A 22475-nucleotide genomic window follows, 5' to 3' on the forward strand; every position below is an offset into this window, starting at 1 on the left:
ATCTTAACTTTTTGAGTGGGTAGGCCAGGAGTGTGCAGCCACCAGCCTAAACTGTCGAGTTTTATTTGTTCCATCACCTTGGTGGCCCCATATGGGTCACAACATGGTGCTACAACACCTACATGTGTGATATTTTAGCCAATGTGAGACTTAATGGATACAAATCTATATAGTATTCAGATGGAACATGGTTTTTTAAATGACTTACTTTGAACTCAACACTACTCGATCACTTTTGACATGTCATAACACTAACCATTGAAAAGATGTTATTGAGGGATTAGATCTACATATATAGAGAGGGACTACTGGACCAAATTAGTGAGGGATTTAATCTATTCAAAAAGTTATACACTCACAAAAATGATCCAAAACCAATGACAGTAGTGAAAAAACAATAAATTTTTGGTTAGTTTTTAACTGGAGATGAAATAAATGAATTGAAACAGTAATAGTTCTTAAAGTATTGAAGATCTCACTTGAGTGCCTGATAGAATATCAACACCATGTTTGGCATGGTTTAACGCTTGGATCATTGTGATTAAGGTTGATCTTGCATCACCTTCTTCATAGACACTTGTGAGATAGTTGTGCAGCTCAATCAAACCCTAACAATGGTTAAGAATATAAAGAGAACAAGAATAGTTATTTTTTATGCATACATCTAAATATATGTTAATGTGATTCCACGTTGCAATATTATTTTTTGATACTATATAATTAAGAATTGAATATTACTTTGTGGTCCATTGCTGCAACTTCGTCCATTACTCCTTTAAACCATTCAAAAGATCCAGGTTCTCTGGTAACCCAATAAAAGTAAGCATTTGTAATCCTTTGCGATCTCTTGTGTCTTCCTGGCGTTACATTTGAAGAGGTGAAACTATTGAAACTCTCATCTGATTTTGTTGTTTCTGTGTTTGAGTCCTGCACTTGGCCTTGTTAAAGTTTACAGGTGATGACAAAATGTAATCAACATTATAAAAATAACTAAACAAGAGCAAGGAGTGTATCGTTTGTTCGTCAATTATTCTCGTGTCACTGAGAAGATCTCTGAGAATACTAATGAAGGGAGTTGCTCCAATGCCTAATCCTATGAGCAGCAATACATCAAAATTCTGGTAATCTTGTGCTGGAGCTCCGTAAGGGCCATCTACGAGCAGCTTCGGCTGTCTGTAACAAAATTCTAGTTTGAATTATTTACAATTTTGTAAGTTGAAATTATTAGAAAGCATATGAGTTGAAGTTTTAAAGTATAGTCACGTCATAATATTTAATTTTGTGAAGAATTATAATCAAATGCGGTTGATGCAGCCTGAAAACTTTGATAAAATTCTTAAATTTCAGTTCTATTATAAACCCTTTTTTAAAAACTTTTACATGATCTATACTTACCCTATTTGATCCATTTTTATTAGTTCTCCGAATGTTGCGCTGGAATTTACCGGAGCCAATTGGTCATCTTCGGTGAAAAGTAGCTTAAGTTCTTGTGTCCAGTCACCTACTGTTCGAATGTGAACACTTAGCTAATCGTCTCCAGGTGCTGATGTAATAGAGAATGGGTGCCTAAAAAATCAAGATCTTATTTGCATGTGCTAGTGGACTGTAAAATTTAGGATGATTAAAAATTGACCTAAGAGAAGAACCACACTCACCACTCAAATGGAGAGATTTTCGGGCATTGTAAAAATATGTACTGGCCACTTTTGTATTTGAATCCATTAGGCTTTGACATGATTAAGCTGAAGACATTTCCTGGTAGCACTGAAACCTGCTAAGTCAAATTTAGAAAAATTAAATGGAAGTTATTATCAAACCATTAAAAGCAGACAATGGAGTGTGGTTTATTTTTATTACCTTCAAAACTTTTACTGCATAGTGTTGCGATCTACGAGTTCATAGAGTACGTTCTGCAATGTACAGCAACAACGGAACAGATATATACATCCATGTCTAACATCAAAAGTAAAAAATATGTTATTGTACATTCATCATCGCTCACTATTCTTCCATACCCACGAAGATTGTGGTCGAAGTTCTTACCGTTTTCTGGTACCACTTATGTGTCAAATTCAAGAAAGATCCATGAATGAACAGAAGAATGTAAACAATACCGAGAAGATGGTGCGAGTACCAGAATGCATTAAATCCTGTCAATCTGTTGATTGGTGAAGGAAGATTTACTGCATTTCGTCGAAACTGGCTAGTTGCAAGAGTAAATGATATAACCATCAAAGTAACCATTGTGATTCCTGTTACACCTTCAATGCTAATCAAAAGGGATTTGTATGTTGGCTTTTTGTTATTGAAATCTGAAGGTGAGAAAAACAAGAAAGGGGGGGTTTGAATTGTTTGGAAAAATAAGCGCTTTTCAAAATGAAAACCACACAATGATTTTATACTGGTTCGCTTATAACACAAAGCTACTCCAGTCCACCCGGCCAAGGTGATTTCGCCTTCAACAAGGACTTAATCCACTAATCTTGAAAGATTACAAACAACGTCTAAGATAAAAATCTCTTAGCCCTCTCAAGTATACAGACTACACAGAGTCACTTGAGGAAATAAACAAACAATAGATATAAAATTTATGTAATCTAGAGTGCTTCTAAGATAAGCAAGTATTACAATAGTATGAACAAAGTGATTCACGTTATAAGCAAAAGCTTCGTGAAGATCTTAGAGAGCAAGAGGGTTTTCTTGTGTTGATGTTTCAGTATAATTTTTCCTTGTATGTGTAGTAGTTACTGAATGTTGATTTGCAATCCTTTATATAGATCAATGAGGTAGTAGTTGAAACTGATGAGTAATAAGATGAATTTACGCCATAACATAAACAGCTTCTGCAGGATAACTTTTTCTCCTTGAAATGACTACTTACCACAAGTAGTATCTTCTTTATTGAAATTGGAGATTAACGTCTCTTTCTTAATTAGGAAAACCATTTGCAAATCTTTACTTCACTTTAACGTTACTCTTTCATGATTAGCAATTCCATGCTCGGAGTATTTGTGTTTCTGGAGAGTCTTGGAATCTTGCTTCTGATGTTTAATCTCTTGTGAGTTCAGATAGTTTCTTCAGATAGCGCTGATAACTTCTGGAGCTTAGAGATAGCGTTGTTCAGAGTCAGAACTTCTAGAGCTACTTCTTGTTCAGATGCTTATGATACTTGTTGTTTTGCTCAGAGTTAGACTTTCTTGAACTTGTTTTCACTTCAGATGCTTCTGATCATTTGATGATTTGTATCTGATCTGGTTTTGTATCTGATGACATCATCAGATTTCTTCCTTCTTTCTTTAGAACCCTGCACACTTAGAAACTTTTCGTTAGGGTGCCATTTTTGGTTTCATCCTTTGTTATCATCAAAATCAAGGAATCTGTTGTAGAACAATTTTTGTTCTTACAATCTCCCCCTTTTTGATGATGACAAAACAACCTTAATTAGCAGATGAAACATGAATAATATTAGATCAGATAGACAGAAGCTCCCCCTGAGATAGTGCTAGGGAGTTCAGAAGTTCTTACCAGAGTTTCTTACGTAAAGAGGTTTCTGAAACTTTCTGCAATTTCTTAAGTTCAAGTTAGATAATTTTATTTTAAGAGAAATATGTTGCAGAATGCTTAAGGTATTAGACAATATTTTCATCAGAGCTATTAATGACTTCTCCCCCTTTTTGTCAGAATCAAAAAGACATAGTAAAAAAAATAAAGAAGTAAAGAGAAAAACTTGAATTCATAGATAGAAGCACAAAGGCAACAGAAGCTAGAAAAACATCAGATTCAGGGAAAATAAAAAACAACAGGCAAGCAAAAAAAAATAAATCCTAAGTGCCTAAGGGTTCGGAGGCGGAGGCATTCTCTGAAGCAGCATTGCAAGCATGTTCTGGATGTTGTCGTTGACAGTATCTTGCTTGTCCATTCTGGCCCGGAGTTCATTCTGATCTTGCTTGAGTTCTTTCAGAGTCTGAAGAACCATAGGGATCACAGAAGAGGACTCTCCCAGAGTCAGAGCCTGCTGGGCTTCAGCTTCAGCAGCAGCTTGGGCTTCTGCATCCGCCAGAGCTTTAGCTTCAGCTTCCTTTTACCTTAGGATTTCAGCTTCCTTTGCAAGCCTTTCTTCTTCTAGCCTTCTTGCTTCTTCTGCTTCTCTTGCAATTCTCTCTTCCTCTAGCCTTCTGGCTTCAGCCTCTCTGGCAAGTCTCTCCTGGAGTTTTGCCTCAGCATCTCTGATGTAGCCATTTCTGACTTGTTCAGAGATACTCTTCAGCCTAAAAGACTCAGAGGTCATCCAGCCAATGACTCTGTTCCAGTGTGTCCTTACAGATTTAGGATCATCACTGATTTCAGAGTTAGTGGTCAGAGACTTGACCTTTTGTACTGAAGCTTCTGCTACCTGCATGATGGCTTCCTCAAGGGTAGGTGTAGAAAGTTCAGGTTCAGGTTCTGGTTCAGAGGTATGAGGTGGAGAGTTTGGAGGGCTGAGATTTAAAGTGTGAGGTTCAGATTCTGATTCAGGTTGGGGTTCAGATTCTGCTTCTGGTTGAGGTTCAGATGTTTGGGGTGAAGCGTAAAGAGGGTTTAAATCTAAGGGTTCATTTTCAGCTTCAGGTGCAGAGGAGATGTTTGGTGGGGTGATATCAGAGGTGTGGGGTTCAGAGGGTTGAGTTACAGAAGGTATGGTGGTTGTTTGTTGTGGTGGAGGTGAAGTTGCTTCAGATTGTGTTTGTGTTTGTTGTTGTGAAGCAAGTTTATGAGCATAAATTGTGGCTATGGTTGGGGAATCAGGGTCAGGATATTCTGGGTCAGAAGAGATGGAAACATATGGGGGTGATTCTGGTTCTGAGGATGATGAAGAGGAAGTGCTTTGGTAGGTTTGTTTAGGTTCATAGGGAGGTATGAATGTACGGGCTACATTTAGAACTGGTGAAGGTTGGGAGGTTCTGGTGGTTGAAGGTGGGATTTCAGAGGTAGTAAAAATAGGTTGTGAAGAGAGAGGGTTAGAAGAAGCCATCAGAGGATTAGTGGTAACAGAAGGAACAGACGTACCAGTAGATATATTCAGAGGAGCTGAAGATCTGCTTCCAGAAGCTTCTCCAAGTCTGGCCTTCTTTGCCTGAGATGCTACCTTCTTTTCAGAAAGACCTCTCTTGTATCTGACGAAGTCTTCTTCAGAATCCAGACAGTCGTCGAGGCTGAAATCAGAGATGTCAACACCTTCATCCAGCAGACGATTAAGATAGATAGCAACAGCATCTCTGGGTTCATTCTTGAAGAACCTGGCCAGGCCATGAGGCATCTTCCTCTGATCTTTCAAACAATCCCAGGATGTATCCAGAGTTGGTTTGACTTGAATTTTCTTGATAATTCCCATACTCTTGAGATTCCTGGCGTTCAGAGGCTTCCCCACATCTATTGCCAGATCATCCATCAGCTTGGTCTTTTCCAGATGATCTACCAATCCATTCTCAATGAAGACGTCAGATAGCAATCTTCCCAGAGGGATGTAGGATCTGGGCTTCATGTTGTTTCTGGTTTCTCTGACGGAATCTCTCAGATATCTGAAAAGGAGAGCAGGGAGGCAGATCTTTACACCCTTCTGAATGCAGTACAGAATGCATTTCTGGTCTGCATTGATGTAGTCAGAGGAGTTAGAGGCAGGACGGTGGTGAATGGTTCCCAGAATAATCTTCAGCCACACTCTGAGGTTCTGGTGCAGCTCTTTGTTCTTTGAAGGATTTCCTTCAACGTTGGGTTTGAAGATTGTTGGGTTGATTACTTCAGTGATGCGCTTTGACCTAGGAGGGATGTTGTAAATCCTTTTACCTCCAGCTCTCTCCATGTTCAGTAGAGAGGCTATTGACCTTTCAGTGATAACAATCTTCACCCCCAGAACATATGAGACAATGAAGTGGTCATCTGCATCTGCAAACCTCCAGAACTCCTTGACGAGAAGTGGGTAAATAGGACCATAAAGCCTTTGGAAATAGTTTTCCCACCCTTGTTGACGAAGTTCTCCAGTTAGATCAACGCCATTTCTTCTTAAGTTGTCGAAATCAACTAACGATTCACACAACACGTCCAATCCTTCAAAAGGGGTTGAAAGGTTGATATGGCGTTCACGGTCAAGAACGTGGGGTTCTTTGTAAACAGGGGTGATAGTGACGCCTGTAACCGTTGGTGTTGGAATGCTTGAGGTTTGAGCAGTAGAACTTGATTTCATTTCTTGAGAGAAGTTAAAGACTTGTTGTTGTTGAGCGTCCATGGTGAAGAAGAAGATGAAGATTGATGAAGATGAAGAGCTTTCAGAGAATGCTTGAGAGGTTTAGGGTTTTAGAGTGAGTGAGAGTGATAAGTGTGTGAAATGTGAGAAAAGTGTTTATATACTCTAAGTAAAACACATGCAAAACGACACACATTTCAGCGTTAGCACAAGAATCAAAATAGCACGCTTGGGGGGAAAAATGATTACAGCTAATTAATGAGTGTCTAATCCCAACAGTACGCACACTACTCTAGGAGATTTCAAACGTTCTGACCTTTGATTTCTTTTGACAGCTGTCTAGAAGTTCTAGGGTTAGACGCTTAGTGCTCCATGTGTTGATGTATCTGATCTTCAGGAATACCAAAGGATTGGTTTCTGAAGATTTCTAACTCAGATATCTTCTTAACTTGGTAGAAGTATTAGAGTCAGAGGCAGAAGTACATTTGTTTATATCAGAGTCTCATTTTACTTTTTCAGAGCCATACTTCATTCAGGGCAATTTTTAATGTTCAGATTTTCTAAGATAAAAAGAAATCTATCTTCAGCTAGAGGCTTAGTAAAGATATCTGCCCATTGATGTTCTGTATCAATAAACTTCAATGTTACTATCCCTTTCTGAACATAGTCTCTGATAAAATGATGTTTTATTTCAATGTGTTTGGCTCTGGAATGTAGAATGGGATTCTTACTTAAACAAATAGCAGCAGTATTATCACAAAAGATAGGAATGTTACTCTCAAAGATTTGCAGATCTTCTAACTGATGCTTCATCCAGAGCATCTGAGTTGTGCACAGTGACGCTGAGATATATTCTGCTTCTGCAGTTGATAGAGCAATTGTTGATTGTCTTTTGCTAGCCCAGGATATCAGATTGTTTCCCAGAAGCTGGCAATTTCCGGAAGTGCTTTTTCGTTCTATTCTATCTCCTGCATAATCTGCATCACAATAACCCGAGAGTCTATACTCTGATGTTTTCTCATACATCAGGCCCAGGTTAGGAGTTCCTTTCAGATACTTAAGAATTCTCTTAACTGCTGTTAAATGAGATTCTCTAGGATCTGATTGGAATCTGGCACAAAGACAAACACTAAAGAGAATATCAGGACGAGTAGCAGTCAGATAGAGAAGAGAGCCTATCATACCTCGATAGAGCTTCTGACAAACCTTGTTGCTTACCTCTTCCTTTTCAAGAATGCAAGTTGGGTGCATGGGAGTTTTTGCAGAGTTGCATTCAGTCATGTCAAACTTCTTCAGAACGTCTTTAATATATTTACTTTGATGGACGTACGTGACTTCTGAAGTTTGATTAATTTGAATTCCCAGAAAGAACTTTAGTTCTTGCATTAAACTCATCTCAAATTCTGCCTGCATTAACTTAGAAAATTCTTGGCAAACAGAGATATTAGCAGAACCAAAAATAATATCATCAACATAAATCTGGCATATCATGAGATCATTATTAAGGTTTTTACAGAAGAGTGTAGAATCAACTTTTCCTCTGATAAAATTTTGTTCCAGAAGAAAATTGCTTAATCGTTCATACCAAGCTCTGGGAGCTTGTTTAAGTCCATATAAGGATTTCTTAAGTTTAAAGACATGTTCTGGAAAATTTGAATTTTCAAAACCTGGAGGTTGGTTGACATACACTTCTTCTGATATATAACCATTAAGGAATGCACTCTTGACATCCATTTGATATAATTTAATAGAATGATTAATAGCAAAAGATACAAGAAGACGAATAGATTCTAACCTCGCGACTGGAGCAAAGGTTTCATTATAGTCAATACCTTCTTGTTGACTGTAACCTTGAGCTACCAGTCGAGCCTTGTTTCTGACAACTTCTCCTTTCTCGTTCAGCTTGTTTCTGAAAACCCATCTGGTTCCAATGACATGAGTGCCTCTGGGTTTAGGAACGAGATCCCAGACATCATTCTTTGAGAATTGATCCAATTCTTCTTGCATAGCTGCCACCCAGTCGTTATCCTGAAGTGCTTCATCACAAGACGTAGGCTCAATCAGAGACACTAGTTCCAGAGTAGTATCTTCAGAAGTCCTGAAGGTAGATCTGGTTCTGACAGGTTCGTCCTTGTTTCCCAGAATCAAATCTTCAGATACATTGATACGACTTTTGACTTTCTTTGGGATTTCTGGAGATTTAATTTCTTCAGAGTTCTGAGTGACAGTTGCTTCTGGAGTTTTATCAGATTCTACAAGAGTGATTTCCAAATCTGCAAACTTTTCAACTAGCTTTGACTTTTCAGGGTCAAACTTATCATCAAATCTGACATGAATTGATTCTTCCACAATTTTGATTTCTGTGTTGTATACTCTGTAGCCTTTAGAGCGTTCTGAGTATCCTAACATAATACCTTTCTGTGCTTTGGAATCAAACTTGTTCAGATGTTCTTTAGTATTTAATATAAAGCAAGAACATCCAAAAGGATGAAAATATGAAATGTTTGGTTTTCTTCCTTTACACAGTTCATAGGGAGTCTTTTCTAGAATAGGTCTTATAGAGATTCTATTCTGAATGTAACACGCTGTATTTACAGCTTCTGCCCAAAAGTGTTTTGCTACATTAGTTTCATTGATCATGGTTCTGGCCATCTCTTGGAGTGTCCTATTCTTCCTCTCTACAACTCCATTTTGTTGTGGAGTTCTAGGGCAGGAGAAATCATGGGATATTCCATTAGAATCAAATAATTCTTCAAAATCTTTATTTTCAAATTCTCCACCATGATCACTTCTGACTCTAATAATTTTAGAGTCAAATTCTTTTTGCACTTTGGAACAGAAACTGGTGAATACAGAGTGAGACTCACTCTTGTGCTTTAGGAATTTTACCCATGTCCAGCGACTGTAATCATCAACAATGACTAGTCCATACTTCTTTCCATTAACTGATGCTGTTTTCACAGGACCAAATAAGTCAATGTGAAGAAGTTCCAGAGGCTTAGAGGTAGAAACAACATTTTTCTTTTTAAAAGATGTTTTTGAAAATTTTCCTTTCTGACAAGCTTCACACAGAGCATCTGAAGAAAACTTCAGTTTAGGTAGGCCTCTGACTAACTCGAGTTTAGTTAGCTGAGAAAGTTTCCTCATGCTAATGTGCCCCAAGCGTCTATGCAATACCCATTGCTCTTCGTGAACTGACATTAGACATTTAACATTTTGATCTTTTAAATCAGAAAGATTTATTTTGTAAATGTTGTTTTTCCTCTTGCCTGTGAAAAGGACAGAGCCATCGTTCTGATTAATGGCTTTACATGTTTTTTGATTGAAGATTACATCATAACCGTTATCACTTAATTGACTTATGGATAACAAGTTATGCATTAATCCTTCTACATAAAGAACATCAGATATAGAGGGAAGAGTACCATTACCAATAGTTCCGAAGCCTCTGATCCTTCCTTTCTGATCTCCTCCGAAGCCTACAGATCCAGCATCTTTAAGTTCCAGACTTTGGAACATAGACTTTCTTCCCGTCATGTGTCGCGAGCATCCAGAGTCCAGGTACCATGACTGGTGTCTGAACTTTGCTGCATAGGATATCTGCAACATACACAATCTTATCTTTTGGTACCCAGAATCTCTTGGGTCCTTTCAGATTAGTTTTCCCAGAGTTTCTTATAACTTTGGGTTTTCTAGCATTTTTAAATTTTTGTTCTTGTGTGTGTGTGTAATGATATGAAAAGGGAGACTTAAGTTGGTTACTGGTAGAAGTTTTATCTTCCTTAGAATCATACCCAATTCCCTTTTTATTGTTCTGACTAACTCCATAAATCATGGATGCCATAATACTCCTATCTATCCCATTTTTCAGAAATTCTTGAAAGGCTTCTTCGTATTTATAAATTATTGCATTTGAAGTTTGTGGAGTTTGAGATAACGCTTCTTCTAATTCTAAGCTTTTTCTTTTTGCTCCATCTCTTTCTAACATTAAAGATTTGATTGTATCTTCTCGTGATAAAATTGTTATCTCAAGCTCTCTACATTCTTCAAATTTTGCTTTAAGACAGCCTTTGATGTTTTTAAACTTTTGTTTTAATTTCTGATATGAGCTTAGAGTTTCTGACAAGCATGATTCTAAATCAGAACGAGAAAGTTCAGAAAATACCTCTTCAGATTCTTCATCTGAGCTGCTGGATGTGGTAGCCATAAGTGCTACGTTGGCCTGTTCATCAGAGTCAGATTCTGATGATCCAGATTCACTATCATCCCAGGTGGCCATTAATCCTTTCTTTTTGAAGGTATTTTTCTTGAAGCTTTCTTTTCTAGAGTTGTCTTTCTTCAGCTTGGGGCATTCATTTCTGTAATGACCTGTTTCTTTACATTCATAACAGGTAATATCTTTGTTAGCTTTACCTTTTGAAGTTGACTCTGATCGATCCCCTCTGGGTCTTGGTCTTCTGAAGTTGTTGTTCCTCTTTTTCCAGAGTTGCTTGACTCTTCTGGTTAGTAGGGACAACTCTTCTTCATCATCAGAGTCTTCTGGTTCAGAATCGTCAGTATCTTCAGTTTCTGCCTGGAGAGCTTTGGTTCTGTCAGGTTTCCGTCTTTCAGATCTGGACTTTAGCGCTACGGACTTGTTCTTTTTCTGAGGCTCATCCTCCTCTAGTTCTATCTCATGGCTTCTGAGAGAACTAACAAGTTCTTCAAGGCTGATATTGTTCAGATCCTTTGACAGCTTCAGAGCAGTAACCATAGGTCTCCATTTCTTTGGCAGACTTCTGACTATCTTCTTAACATGATCTGCAGTCGTGTATCCTTTGTCTAGCACTTTAAGACCTGCAATAAGAGTTTGAAATCTAGAAAACATAGCCTCTATAGCTTCGTCATCTTCCATTTTGAAGGCTTCATATTTCTGGATAAGCGCCAGAGCCTTCGTCTCCTTGACTTGGGAGTTTCCTTCATGGGTCATCTTCAGAGAGTCAAGTATATCTTTGGCTGTCTCTCTGTTGGTGATCTTTTCATATTCGTTGTATGATATAGCATTTAGAAGTATTGTTCTGGCCTTGTGATGATTTTTGAAGATACGTTTCTGATCTTCTGACATCTTGTTTCTGGGAACTTCAGCTCCATTTTCTAAGACTGAAGGTGTATATCCATTTGTGACTATGTCCCAGAGGTCAGCATCATAACCCAGAAAGAAACTTTCGATTCTATCTTTCCAGTAATCAAATTTCTCTCCATCAAAAACAGGAGGCTTAGCATTGTAAGAATCTCTTTCATTTGAGTGGGCCATTGTTTTTCTCGTACTGGATCTCTCTACACGGTTAAGTGTTTGATTAGAAAATCAATAACAGAGCCGGAGCTCTGATACCAATTGAAGGTGAGAAAAACAAGAAAGGGGGGATTTGAATTGTTTGGAAAAATAAGCGCTTTTCAAAATGAAAACCACACAATGATTTTATACTGGTTCGCTTATAACACAAAGCTACTCCAGTCCACCCGGCCAAGGTGATTTCGCCTTCAACAAGGACTTAATCCACTAATCTTGAAAGATTACAAACAACGTTTAAGATAAAAATCTCTTAGCCCTCTCAAGTATACAGACTACACAGAGTCACTTAAGGAAATAAACAAACAATAGATATAAAATTTATGTAATCTAGAGTGCTTCTAAGATAAGCAAGTATTACAATAGTATGAACAAAGTGATTCACGTTATAAGCAAAAGCTTCGTGAAGATCTTAGAGAGCAAGAGGGTTTTCTTGTGTTGATGTTTCAGTATAATTTTTCCTTGTATGTGTAGTAGTTACTGAATGTTGATTTGCAATCCTTTATATAGATCAATGAGGTAGTAGTTGAAACTGATGAGTAATAAGATGAATTTACGCCATAACATAAACAGCTTCTGCAGGATAACTTTTTCTCCTTGAAATGACTACTTACCACAAGTAGTATCTTCTTTATTGAAATTGGAGATTAACGTCTCTTTCTTAATTAGGAAAACCATTTGCAAATCTTTACTTGACTTTAACGTTACTCTTTCATGATTAGCAATTCCATGCTCAGAGTATTTGTGTTTCTGGAGAGTCTTGAAATCTTGCTTCTGATGTTTAATCTCTTGTGAGTTCAGATAGTTTCTTCAGATAGCGCTGATAACTTCTGGAGCTTAGAGATAGCGTTGTTCAGAGTCAAAACTTCTAGAGCTACTTCTTGTTCAGATGCTTCTGATACTTGTTGTTTTGCTCAGAGTTAGACTTTCTTGAACTTGTTTTCACTTCAGATGCTTCTGATCATTTGATGATTTGTATCTGATCTGGTTTTGTATCTGATGACATCATCAGATTTCTTCCTTCTTTCTTTAGAACCCTGCACACTTAGAAACTTTTCGTTAGGGTGCCATTTTTGGTTTCATCCTTTGTTATCATCAAAATCAAGGAATCTGTTGTAGAACAATTTTTGTTCTTACAAAATCAGCAGATACAATTGAGAACTTTTCAGGATGCTTCGAAATTAAATCTTTTTTTTGTCTCAAACAAAGCAATGCAAATTATACGTCTCATCTTTACAAGAATAAAAAGAGCAAGTGATACCTCTATCAATTTCTTACTCTAACATTCCCTCAACACTAAAGGATACAAACCTGCTAAATAATTCACACTCTGGTTAATTAAAGCTGCAGTAATATTAATTCACACTCTGGTTAATTAAAGTTGCAGTAATATTGATTGTTCTACCATACCAAGCAGCTCTCATTGTTATATAAAAAAATGGTTTTCACTTGAACTGAACTAGTAATTCAACAAAAACAAAAAAAAAAAGGAGAAGAATTGGCAGGTAGCGCTTAAAGAAACATCTTTCCACATTAAAATATTTGTCAAGCACGATAGTAGAACATGAAACATTGTAAGCCATCAAATTAATAAACAATGTAGTTTTTGCAGTCAATAACATTATGGTTGTATAAACTATATTAGCTTGTATTTTACCATAATATTATGGGCCACAGCAAAATCACAATAGCAAGGACATTCACAATTTATATTTTGACAATCACCTTAGCAAATGATGATTTGCTTAGTTCTATCAAAGGCCTACGAAACCCTCTCACTGTGTTCTTCATGGCCCGACAATCATACACAAGTTGGGAAATACATTGCATATCCTTCATGTATTATATTGGCAAATGATGATGTATTTCAACTCATACCTTTCTCGGCATTTTGACTAAGATCTTTTGGATTGCACTACTTCAAACCCTAGCACATCCCACTAAATTTAGTTCAAAGCTTCTCGTGAGGGAGGCAATGACTTACAGTGGCTGAATAAAGGGGGTGTGGAGGTCCTATAATGCTCCATAAGGTACTTTGTCAAGTTGTAGAATCTCTTTTATTTATTACACTGTTCGAAACTCTTTTGAATGAGTTAGGCTCACTCTATTTATTTTATAATTATGTAGAATCTCATTAGATGAGATATAATTAAGTTTAGTTTCGCTGCAAATTTATGACCATTTGTTAAACATATGAAAAATCCACTAAAAATTCCACTAAGTCTGAAAATTTTGAGAGGTTTAATACTGTTTGCTTTTAGTTTTTGAAGGATAGTGTCAAACTTGATAGGAATGATGCACATCAAACTGGAAGTGAAATTAAGGATTATAATTCATAGAAATTTAAGGTAAAGCATTAATAATTTTTTAAGCGGTTCGAAGGATAGACATGAAAAACTCAATTTAATTATGAACCCCACCGCCAAAAAGAGATGGTTCAAGGGACTAGGCTCACCAGATGTATTTTTTGAAGGATAGTGTCAAACTTGATAGGCACATCAAACTGTAAGTGAAATTAAGGATTATCAGTCATAGAAATTTAAGATAAAGCATTCATAATTTTTTAAGCGGTTCGAAGGATAGACATGAGAAACTCAATTCGGCAAAGAAACGCGGCAGAGGAAGCATACTGCATGTTGTTCCAATCATGCAAGTACAATAAGCCACCTAGTAAAGAGAAAACACAAGCAGAAATAAAATGATATGATGATACTTTTCTCTGACTGTTTCTTTCAAGTGATTGTTAAGTCAACTAACCTGGAGTTTTCTGGACATTCTAACCGTCATTCTTTTGCAAACAGGCGCAGGAAAAATAATCTGCTTTGGCCTGATATTGCTTTAGTATAGATGCATATGGACCAGCTTTACCTTCTAGTAATACCAACAAATTGGATTTGACCATTTAGTTTTTATTGCATGATTCCTTGAACCAAGTCACAATTGATTATTACCTTTGATAGGAGGGTCTGGACACCGGCATATTTGTTGTCCCAGGAGAATTCTTTCACTGAATAGCCATAAGAAGCATAGAATTGGTGAGCACAGGATATGAACTCATCATATAGCCCTCTGTATCTATCTGCGAACGTGAAGAGCTGCAACAGATAGAAGAATATTAATAATTCCACAACGAGTGTATATTTTGAGAAAATCTCCGCGAATCGGAGAGTGTATTGCTAGTACACTCACACTTACCTGTTTTGCATGGACTAACAAGAGATTAGAGTAAGAAGAGTTGTATGTCCTGAAAGCTATGGCTGCAGCCGCCAATGCAGCTGCAGTTTCACCTGCAAGATCAGAACCAGGATGCTGTTCATCAATTTTGTAAGCAGTTCTCGAAGTCGTCATGTCTTCAGCACGTTCCCAGCCGTAGTGATCAGAAACTCCATCACCCACCTGAAGTTTCACAGAAAAAAACAATTGTTTATTACGCCATAAGCACACTTAACATTCAACCAGATTAGTTGCACTGGTCTAACCTGTCCCCAAAGAACATTAGGCTGAGTATGCGCTTTGACGAAATAATCAGTTCCCCATTTAATGGCCCGCAGTGTATGTCCGATTTGGTTTAAGTCTGTCATTTCCTTGCTAAACTCAATAGCTCCCCATGCAAGCATTGTCACGCTGTAAGTCATTGGCAACCCAAACTTAACATGATCACCTGCATCATAGTACCCTCCCACCAACTCTACCTGTAGTAACAAACAAACACAAGAATTTAATATAAAACAGCTATCATTTTTATATAAAAAATGGGGTTCACTTGAACTGAACTAGCAATTCGGCAAAGAAAAAAAGGAGAAGACTTAGTAGGTAGCATTTAAAAAACAAATCTTTTCACACTAAGATCTTTGTCAAGCACATTGACTAGAACATGAAACATTATAAGTCCCACATCGCGAGATAACAAAGAAGCAGAAAAGATGTCAGATATAAAACACACAATTAGAATGCATTTGAACTCATACCTTTCTCGGCCTTTTGGCTAAGATCAAGTGTAGTATCTGTTTTTATCAGTTTAATATCTGATATGTGGGCCAATGGTCTACACGATATTAAATTTATTTCTTGAGGGGAGAGTCCACTTCAATAGCTTGCTATTGGGTCTCTCAAGTGTCGCTTTTGCGTTGCACCATAGTAATAGCCTGGCACACCCCACCAAATTTAGTTCAAATTATAATCTTGTTTTCTGTTGACATTTTACATTACTTCAGAATTTACTACTGTAAAACTCAACATCCAATTCAACCTCCCTTCAATTCTTTGTGCTCTTAAAAAAAACTCAACATCCAATTCAACCTCCCTTCAAAAAAACTAGTGTTTTAATTTGATTGTATTGAAAACACGTTATAATCCAGGCACAGCTGAGCTAAAAGTGTCCACAAAACAACTCGCTACCAGGAACAGCTGAGCTGAAAGTGTCCACAAAACAACTTGCTTAAAGATCAGCTCTCGCACCCACTTCGATGCTGCTAACATGCCTAATGCTTCTCTGATATCAACTGTCATATAACTGGTTGCAACCGCAGAGTTTTGGCTCCCACCAACATAACCAACTCATTCCTACTTTGATATTGCATTTAACATGTGAAAGATTTTCTCTCCAAATGTTTTTATTTAGCAGCAGTGCATGCTCTGTGTCACCAACATAACCAACCCGTTCCTACTTTGATAGGGTTCACTAGAACTGAACTAGCAATTCGGCAAAGAAAAAAAGGAGAAGACTTAGTAGGTAGCATTTAAAAAACAAATCTTTTCACACTAAGATCTTTGTCAAGCACACTAACTAGAACACGAAACATTATAAGTCATCAAATCCATATTTTATTAAACACTGTCAATACTTGCTCTGTTATTGTCCTTTAGCTTACTTCACTAAATCATGTGCTTTGAGAATAAAGCCTAATAATGCATTAAAGTCCCACATCGCGATATAACAAAGAAGCAGAAAAGATGTCAGATATAAAACTCACAATTAGCATACATTTCAACTCATACCTTTCTCGGCCTTTTGGCTAAGATCAAGTGTAGTATCTGTTCTTATCAGTTTAATATTTGATATGTGAGCCAATGGTTCACACGATATTAAATTTATTTCTTGAGGGGGAGAGTCCACTACAATAGCTTGCTATTGGGTCTTTCAAGTGTTGCTTTTGCGTTGCACTATAGCAATAGCCCGGCATACCCCACCAAATTTAGTTCAAATTATAATCTTATTTTCTGTTTTGACATTTTACATTACTTCATAATTTACTACTGTAAAACTTGTATAATCATATTTTATCTTTACAGCATGTTATCTAAGCAGTTTCAAAATGATTTATCACAAATAAAGAATTCACTACTATAAAATGATTTATCACAAATAAAGAATTCACTACTATAAAATGATTTATCACAAATAAAGAATTTATATCTAAGCAGTTTCAAAGCAGCATGATAATCATAATTGTCAAGTCTTTGTGCTCTTAAAAAAACTCAACATCCAATTCAACCTCCCTTCAAATAAACTCGTGTTTTAATTTGATCGTATTGAAAACACGTTATAATCCAGGCACAGCTGAGCACCAAGCACAGCTGAGCTGAAAGTGTCCACAAAACAACTTAATTAAAGATCAGCTCTCACACCCACTTCAATGCTGCTAACATGCCTAATGCTTCTCTGATATCAACTGTCATATAACTGGTTGCAACCGCAGAGTTTTGGCTCCCACCAACATAACCAACTTGTTCCTACTTTGATATTGCATTTAACATGTGAAAGATTTTCTCTCCAAATGTTTCTATTTAGCAGCAGTGCATGCTCTGTGTCATCAACATAACCAACTCGTTCCTACTTTGATATTGCATTCAAAATCACGCTTAATATAATCATTATGAATATGCATTTCTTGCAATTATGAAATCGCACAATTGACAAAGTCATCATTTTGGACCATTTGATCAAGATTTGATGTCTCACATCCGACCTTGTATAATAGACTCAATTACGAAATCTAAATGTAGACCATCTAATCTTAATTAATTCAACAATCTAGATTGTACGACTGTGGCAGATGAGGGATTTCCCGACTACATGGGTTCGAATCCGCAAATGCTTATAATAAAATAACACAAATAATGATTGTGTAAATAAAAAATGAGATACTTTTGAAACTAAAACACAGTGTATTGAAATTTGTTGTTGAAAGCATTATCATAACATACCTGGAGCAATATAACCATCACCTTGGTCTAGTTGCTTCACAGCCACTATCATGTCGTTTTTCTTCAACGCGACTTGATAAATCTTTCTGTTACCACCATGGCGGAATAAATTATCTTCATCCAAATGACTTATTTCCTCAACACCAATATTGAGTTGGTGAAAAGATGTTAGTTTCCATTTTTTAAACTTTTTTCTCTTGGAATCCTTACGCTTCTACAGATCAAAACCACGGCGATGAAGATAACAACAATGATCAAGAACATTACATATTTTTATAACCAAACATAACTCTTCTATGATCAATCTTTATCACAAATGTTCAAATCACATATTTATAACCAAACATAATTCTTCTATGATCAATCTTTATCACAAATGTTCAAATCAGCACTTTGGATGGAGGGAGAGCGTGTCAAAATAAGTTGAAAACAAGAGCTACACATGTTATAACACTGTAATCCAAAAATGTTGCAGCCGATACTGCCATCACAGGCAAGCTTAATATCATAACCTCGCCCACCAATATTGAGTTAGTGAAAAGATGTTAGTTTCCATTTTTTAAACTTTTTTCTCTTGGAATCCTTACGCTTCTACAGATCAAAACCACGACGATGAAGATAACAACAATGATCAAGAACATTACATATTTATAACCAAACATAATTCTTCTATGATCATAATCTTTATCACAAATGTTCAAATCAGCACTTTGGATGGAGGGAGAGCGTATCAAAATAAGTTGAAAACAAGAGATAGACATGTTATAACACTGTAATCCAAAAATGTTGCAGCCGATACTGCCATCACAGGCAAGCAAGGATTCAATCAAATAGCGATTGACTGAAAATACAGGAAAATAACATTCCAAGATGCAAAATGCAGATTAACATTTCATTAAAAAACATGTTTCTGCCATGTTTATTATCTATGCTTATCACCAATCCTTTATTCCCTACTATAATAAGCAATAGAGTAATAAAGAAAAAGATTTACTTAATCCATCACAACCTTAAAGATTTCTGTATTTTAAAGTTGAACAGAATTGGAAAAGGGAAAAAACAGCTTAATATCATAACCTCGCCCACCAACAAAAAGAGATGGTTCAAGGGGCTAGGCTCACCAGGTGTTGTGGGCTGGAGGTGCAGCGGCCCGTGATCCCTCCACTGTCAAGAGTAGGAAGTGTTCGCTGCTCTGTGAAACCAGTCTCACGCTATACCGTCCTGTCTAAGACACACAAGACTTGTGCCTTCGCACAAGTCCCATGGGTCAACTCATGACTTGGAGCGGGCAGGCCAACATGGTGCAACCACCAACCCAACCTGTTAAGCCTTAGCCATGTTCCATCACCTTGATGCCCCCACATGGGTCACAAGCTGACGCAACTCAGCTCGGCGAACTAACTAGCATGTCAGACATTTATAAGCACTTGCTTGTGTGATATTCTAGCCAATGTGGGACTTAAATGGATCTAAAATGGTGTAGTATTATGTTGGAACATATGTGAAATAATAATAATACTAGAGAAGAAATTGCACTTAGTCTCTATTGCATATTGGAAAACAAGACAAAAAGAAATCGATTTTAAGTCGGGGAGTCTTATTTCTATAGTAGCAAGCCTTCTCTCAAATCGTTTTCCCGACGCTCTGCCAATTCTTTTTTCCTTAAGACAGTTTTGCATATGAAAATTTTACCATATCTCAAACATTTTGATTATGTCCAAAAATATGTTGTACATTGTTCTTCCATATTCACCATTTGTTTGATATAGTTTGCATACAAGCATGCTATTAAATCATTGCAGTTATGCTGCAAACAATTATATGACAGGAAAATACGGTCAATGCGATGTTGCGGATACCTCAAAATACTTTTATGCTGCATTTGTAGTTCCATAATGCTTATGATAAAATGTCACAAACAGTAATTGTGTAAATAAAGCATGAGATACTTTTGAAACTAAAAAACAGAATATTAAAATTTCATGTTGAAAGCATTATCGAAACATACCTGGAGCAATATAATCATGGGTGCCAGCAAAAAAGCTATTTTTAAGCAAACCTTACAACACCAAATTCAGCAATTTTCTCATAATCTTCATCAAGCAAGATGTTGCTAGATTTTAGATCCCTACGAATAACAAACAGGTGGAGAACAATCATGGTGCAAATAACAAATCCCTTTTGCACCTCCCAATGCACTTTTATACCTGTGATTCCAATCCCATGCAACCTTCTCATACTTTCTATTTCTATGAAGAGCTTCAAAAGGATTACCATTTCGCATATACTCAAAAACTAAAAGGTTGGTTCCTCCTTTAAAAAAACAAGCATAGACCACCACCTAAAATCTCCATTTCTGCAGCTAAAACCCTCATACCATCACCTTTCTCTAGTTGCTTCACAGCCACTACCATCTCGATAAACCTTTATGTTACCACCATGGCCGATTAAAGTATCTACATCCAAATGACTTATTTCATCAGTATCAATATCCACTTGGTGGAAAGATGCTAGTTTCCATTTTTTACTTGCTGCCATGGCATTTTTGTAACTTTTTTGCTCTTCGAATCCCGATGCTTCTACATTTCAAAACCACAACAACGAAGATAAGAACAATTAATGACCAAGAGCATTACATATTTATAACCAAAGCGCATTCTTATATGAAAATGATCTTTATCACAAATCTTCAAATCAGAATTCAATGAACTTTTTGGAAATTTCTCAACACATGAATGAACCTTTGTTTCCACCAAAAACAGCAGTCTAGATGTTGAACATTTTGATTCAGTCATATCTCAAACATTATGGATCAAAAGTGTATCAAAGTCATCTTTATAATCAAACATTATAATGAATGTGATTATTAGCCATTAGGCTAAATGGATTATTATAAAAGCTTATAATGCATTATTAAAAGTAGAGGTTGGTAGTAACAACTTGCTTTGAGCATGATATGATATCACTAGTCTCAAAGTACTAAAGTCATATATATTCAATATCAAACTCCAGAATCATAAGCTCAATCTTGACAAAATAAGTTCATGTTTGGATAAACAACTTAATTAAGGGATTCTCATAAAAATGCTTGTGTATAAGCTATTCTCTATGACAAAAGATAAACTAAATTTAAAATGTTTTCATACAAACTATAAGCAATTTTTATAAACTATGACGGAAAGATGTCAAAATAAGCTGAAAAAAAGAGATAGACATGTGATATGCTAGGACTGATGAAATAGATAAATCAATTAAAAGATACCCTAAGCTTTCAATACAAAATAACTAACTTGAAGATGATAAGCTAGTACTTATCACCAAGGTTTTAAAAAATGGTCTGTTACCGCGGAAACGGCGGTAACGGTAGAGACAAAACAGTATCGAAAGATGCTGATAACGATTATTCACTACTTTTGTGATAAAGAACAATTGTGATAAAGAACAAATTGTGATTGATTCACGCCGCTATGACCGCAATCGGCGGAGTAACACCTATACATACCAAAATCACAAAAATCATTGTCGTTTTAAACCTTGCTTATCACGAAGCTATACCGAGCAACCATCTATCTAATTCTCTCAAAGAAAAAACTTTCATAGTGAAAAAAAAAAGGAAAAATGAAAAGCTTGTGGTAATTATTTGATAGACGAAGATGAGATGACGGTTGAATCTCAAAAAGGAAGGGATTTGGGAAATGGGTATTTGAGAGACAATAAGGAAAAGGAACGGTTCTTGAAGAAAAATGACTAGTGATGTCGTTAGGCTCAAAACTTTGATTTTTGTTTTCAACTCTGAATTTGTGAAAAGAATAAAAGGAGTGAGTGGCAGCTCTCCCAATTCCTTTTACCCGGGAAATTTTATATTTCATTTTAATATGTATTTATATTTTTAAATTATTATAACCCTCCCTTTAATTAAATTAGAGAATGTGATCTTATGAGTTTTTAATTAATTCAATTTCTATGATTAATTGTTTTATGATTTTCATTTTCTTAATTGAATAAATTTGTATAGATAGAATTTTAGGCATAGGGGTGTGACATACTGATTATTTATTATTTTTGTGATAAATAACAAATTGTGATTGATTCACGCTGCGAATCAGCATAGCAATACCTATACCGACTGAAATCACAATAGGAGTTTTCGTTTAAACCTTGCTTATCACAAACCTATACCAAGCAACCATCTACCTAATTCTCTCAACAACAAAAAAGGAAAAGCACAGATCTGGTGGCATTATTTGATGACTAAGATGAGATGACGGTTGAAGCGCAAAAAGGAACGGTTTTTGAAGAAAGCAACTTGGTGATAGGAAGAAAATAAGTTAGGTTTTGCTTATTAGAGTGACTAATAGTTATGTATGTTGTTAAGCATAATTCTGTGAATGCATTTGTGAAAAGAATAAAAGGAGCGAGTGGCAGCTTTCTCAATTCCTTTTACCCGGGAAATTGTATAGTTCATTTTTATATGTATTTATATTTTTAAATTATTATATCCCTCCCTTTAATTCAATTATAGAATGTGATCATATGAGTTTTTAATTAATTCAATTTCTATGATTTACTTATAGGTTAATTGTTTTATGATTTGGATTACCTTAATTGAATAAATTTGTATTGATAGAATTTTAGGGATAGGGGGCGTGACACATTTAAGAGTGTGTTAATTTAATACTTTAACTCTTTTATTTAAATTATGAAAGTATTAATAAATTA

The 22475-nt window shown here is 36.2% G+C and overlaps 1 protein-coding gene, 2 non-coding genes and 1 pseudogene across 15 annotated transcripts; 2 read left to right on the top strand and 2 right to left on the bottom strand.

Moving 5' to 3' along the window:
* Positions 1-281: 281 nt before the first annotated feature.
* On the bottom strand, positions 282-5839 carry LOC127137184 (respiratory burst oxidase homolog protein E-like; annotated as a pseudogene).
* On the bottom strand, positions 3012-21583 carry LOC127075205 (endoglucanase 5). 13 transcript variants are annotated; one of them, XM_051016697.1, is made up of 10 exons: positions 21259-21583; positions 19765-20335; positions 17757-17970; positions 15029-15241; positions 14745-14945; positions 14501-14644; positions 14307-14420; positions 14180-14216; positions 14005-14052; positions 3012-3304 (listed from the first exon to the last, which is right to left on the bottom strand). In XM_051016697.1, the coding sequence occupies exons 3-7, from the start codon at positions 17772-17774 to the stop codon at positions 14388-14390; spliced, it is 609 nt and encodes a 202-aa protein (XP_050872654.1). In that variant the 5' UTR covers positions 17775-17970; positions 19765-20335; positions 21259-21583; the 3' UTR covers positions 3012-3304; positions 14005-14052; positions 14180-14216; positions 14307-14387. The 13 variants fall into 13 exon arrangements, with proteins under 13 accessions (XP_050872654.1, XP_050872651.1, XP_050872648.1 ...); XM_051016694.1 differs by having other exon boundaries at positions 14135-14216; XM_051016696.1 differs by lacking the exon at positions 3012-3304 and adding an exon at positions 11741-12586.
* On the top strand, positions 15514-15708 carry LOC127077014 (U2 spliceosomal RNA). The gene has a single exon (XR_007787003.1). It is a non-coding gene; the product is annotated as a U2 spliceosomal RNA (small nuclear RNA).
* On the top strand, positions 16544-16739 carry LOC127077001 (U2 spliceosomal RNA). The gene has a single exon (XR_007786992.1). It is a non-coding gene; the product is annotated as a U2 spliceosomal RNA (small nuclear RNA).
* Positions 21584-22475: the final 892 nt, after the last annotated feature.

Source organism: Lathyrus oleraceus, chromosome 4 (assembly GCF_024323335.1).
Source record: "Lathyrus oleraceus cultivar Zhongwan6 chromosome 4, CAAS_Psat_ZW6_1.0, whole genome shotgun sequence".
Taxonomy (NCBI): Eukaryota; Viridiplantae; Streptophyta; class Magnoliopsida; order Fabales; family Fabaceae; genus Lathyrus; species Lathyrus oleraceus.

Bases quoted from the DNA above. Each gene is read 5' to 3' on its own strand.
- LOC127075205 (XM_051016697.1), bottom strand. The intron at 14,946-15,028 runs GTTAGACCAGTG...GTGAAACTTCAG, and splicing joins CTAATGTTCTTTGGGGACAG to GTGGGTGATGGAGTTTCTGA. The intron at 14,421-14,500 runs GTAATAATCAAT...TGGTATTACTAG, and splicing joins TCCAGACCCTCCTATCAAAG to AAGGTAAAGCTGGTCCATAT.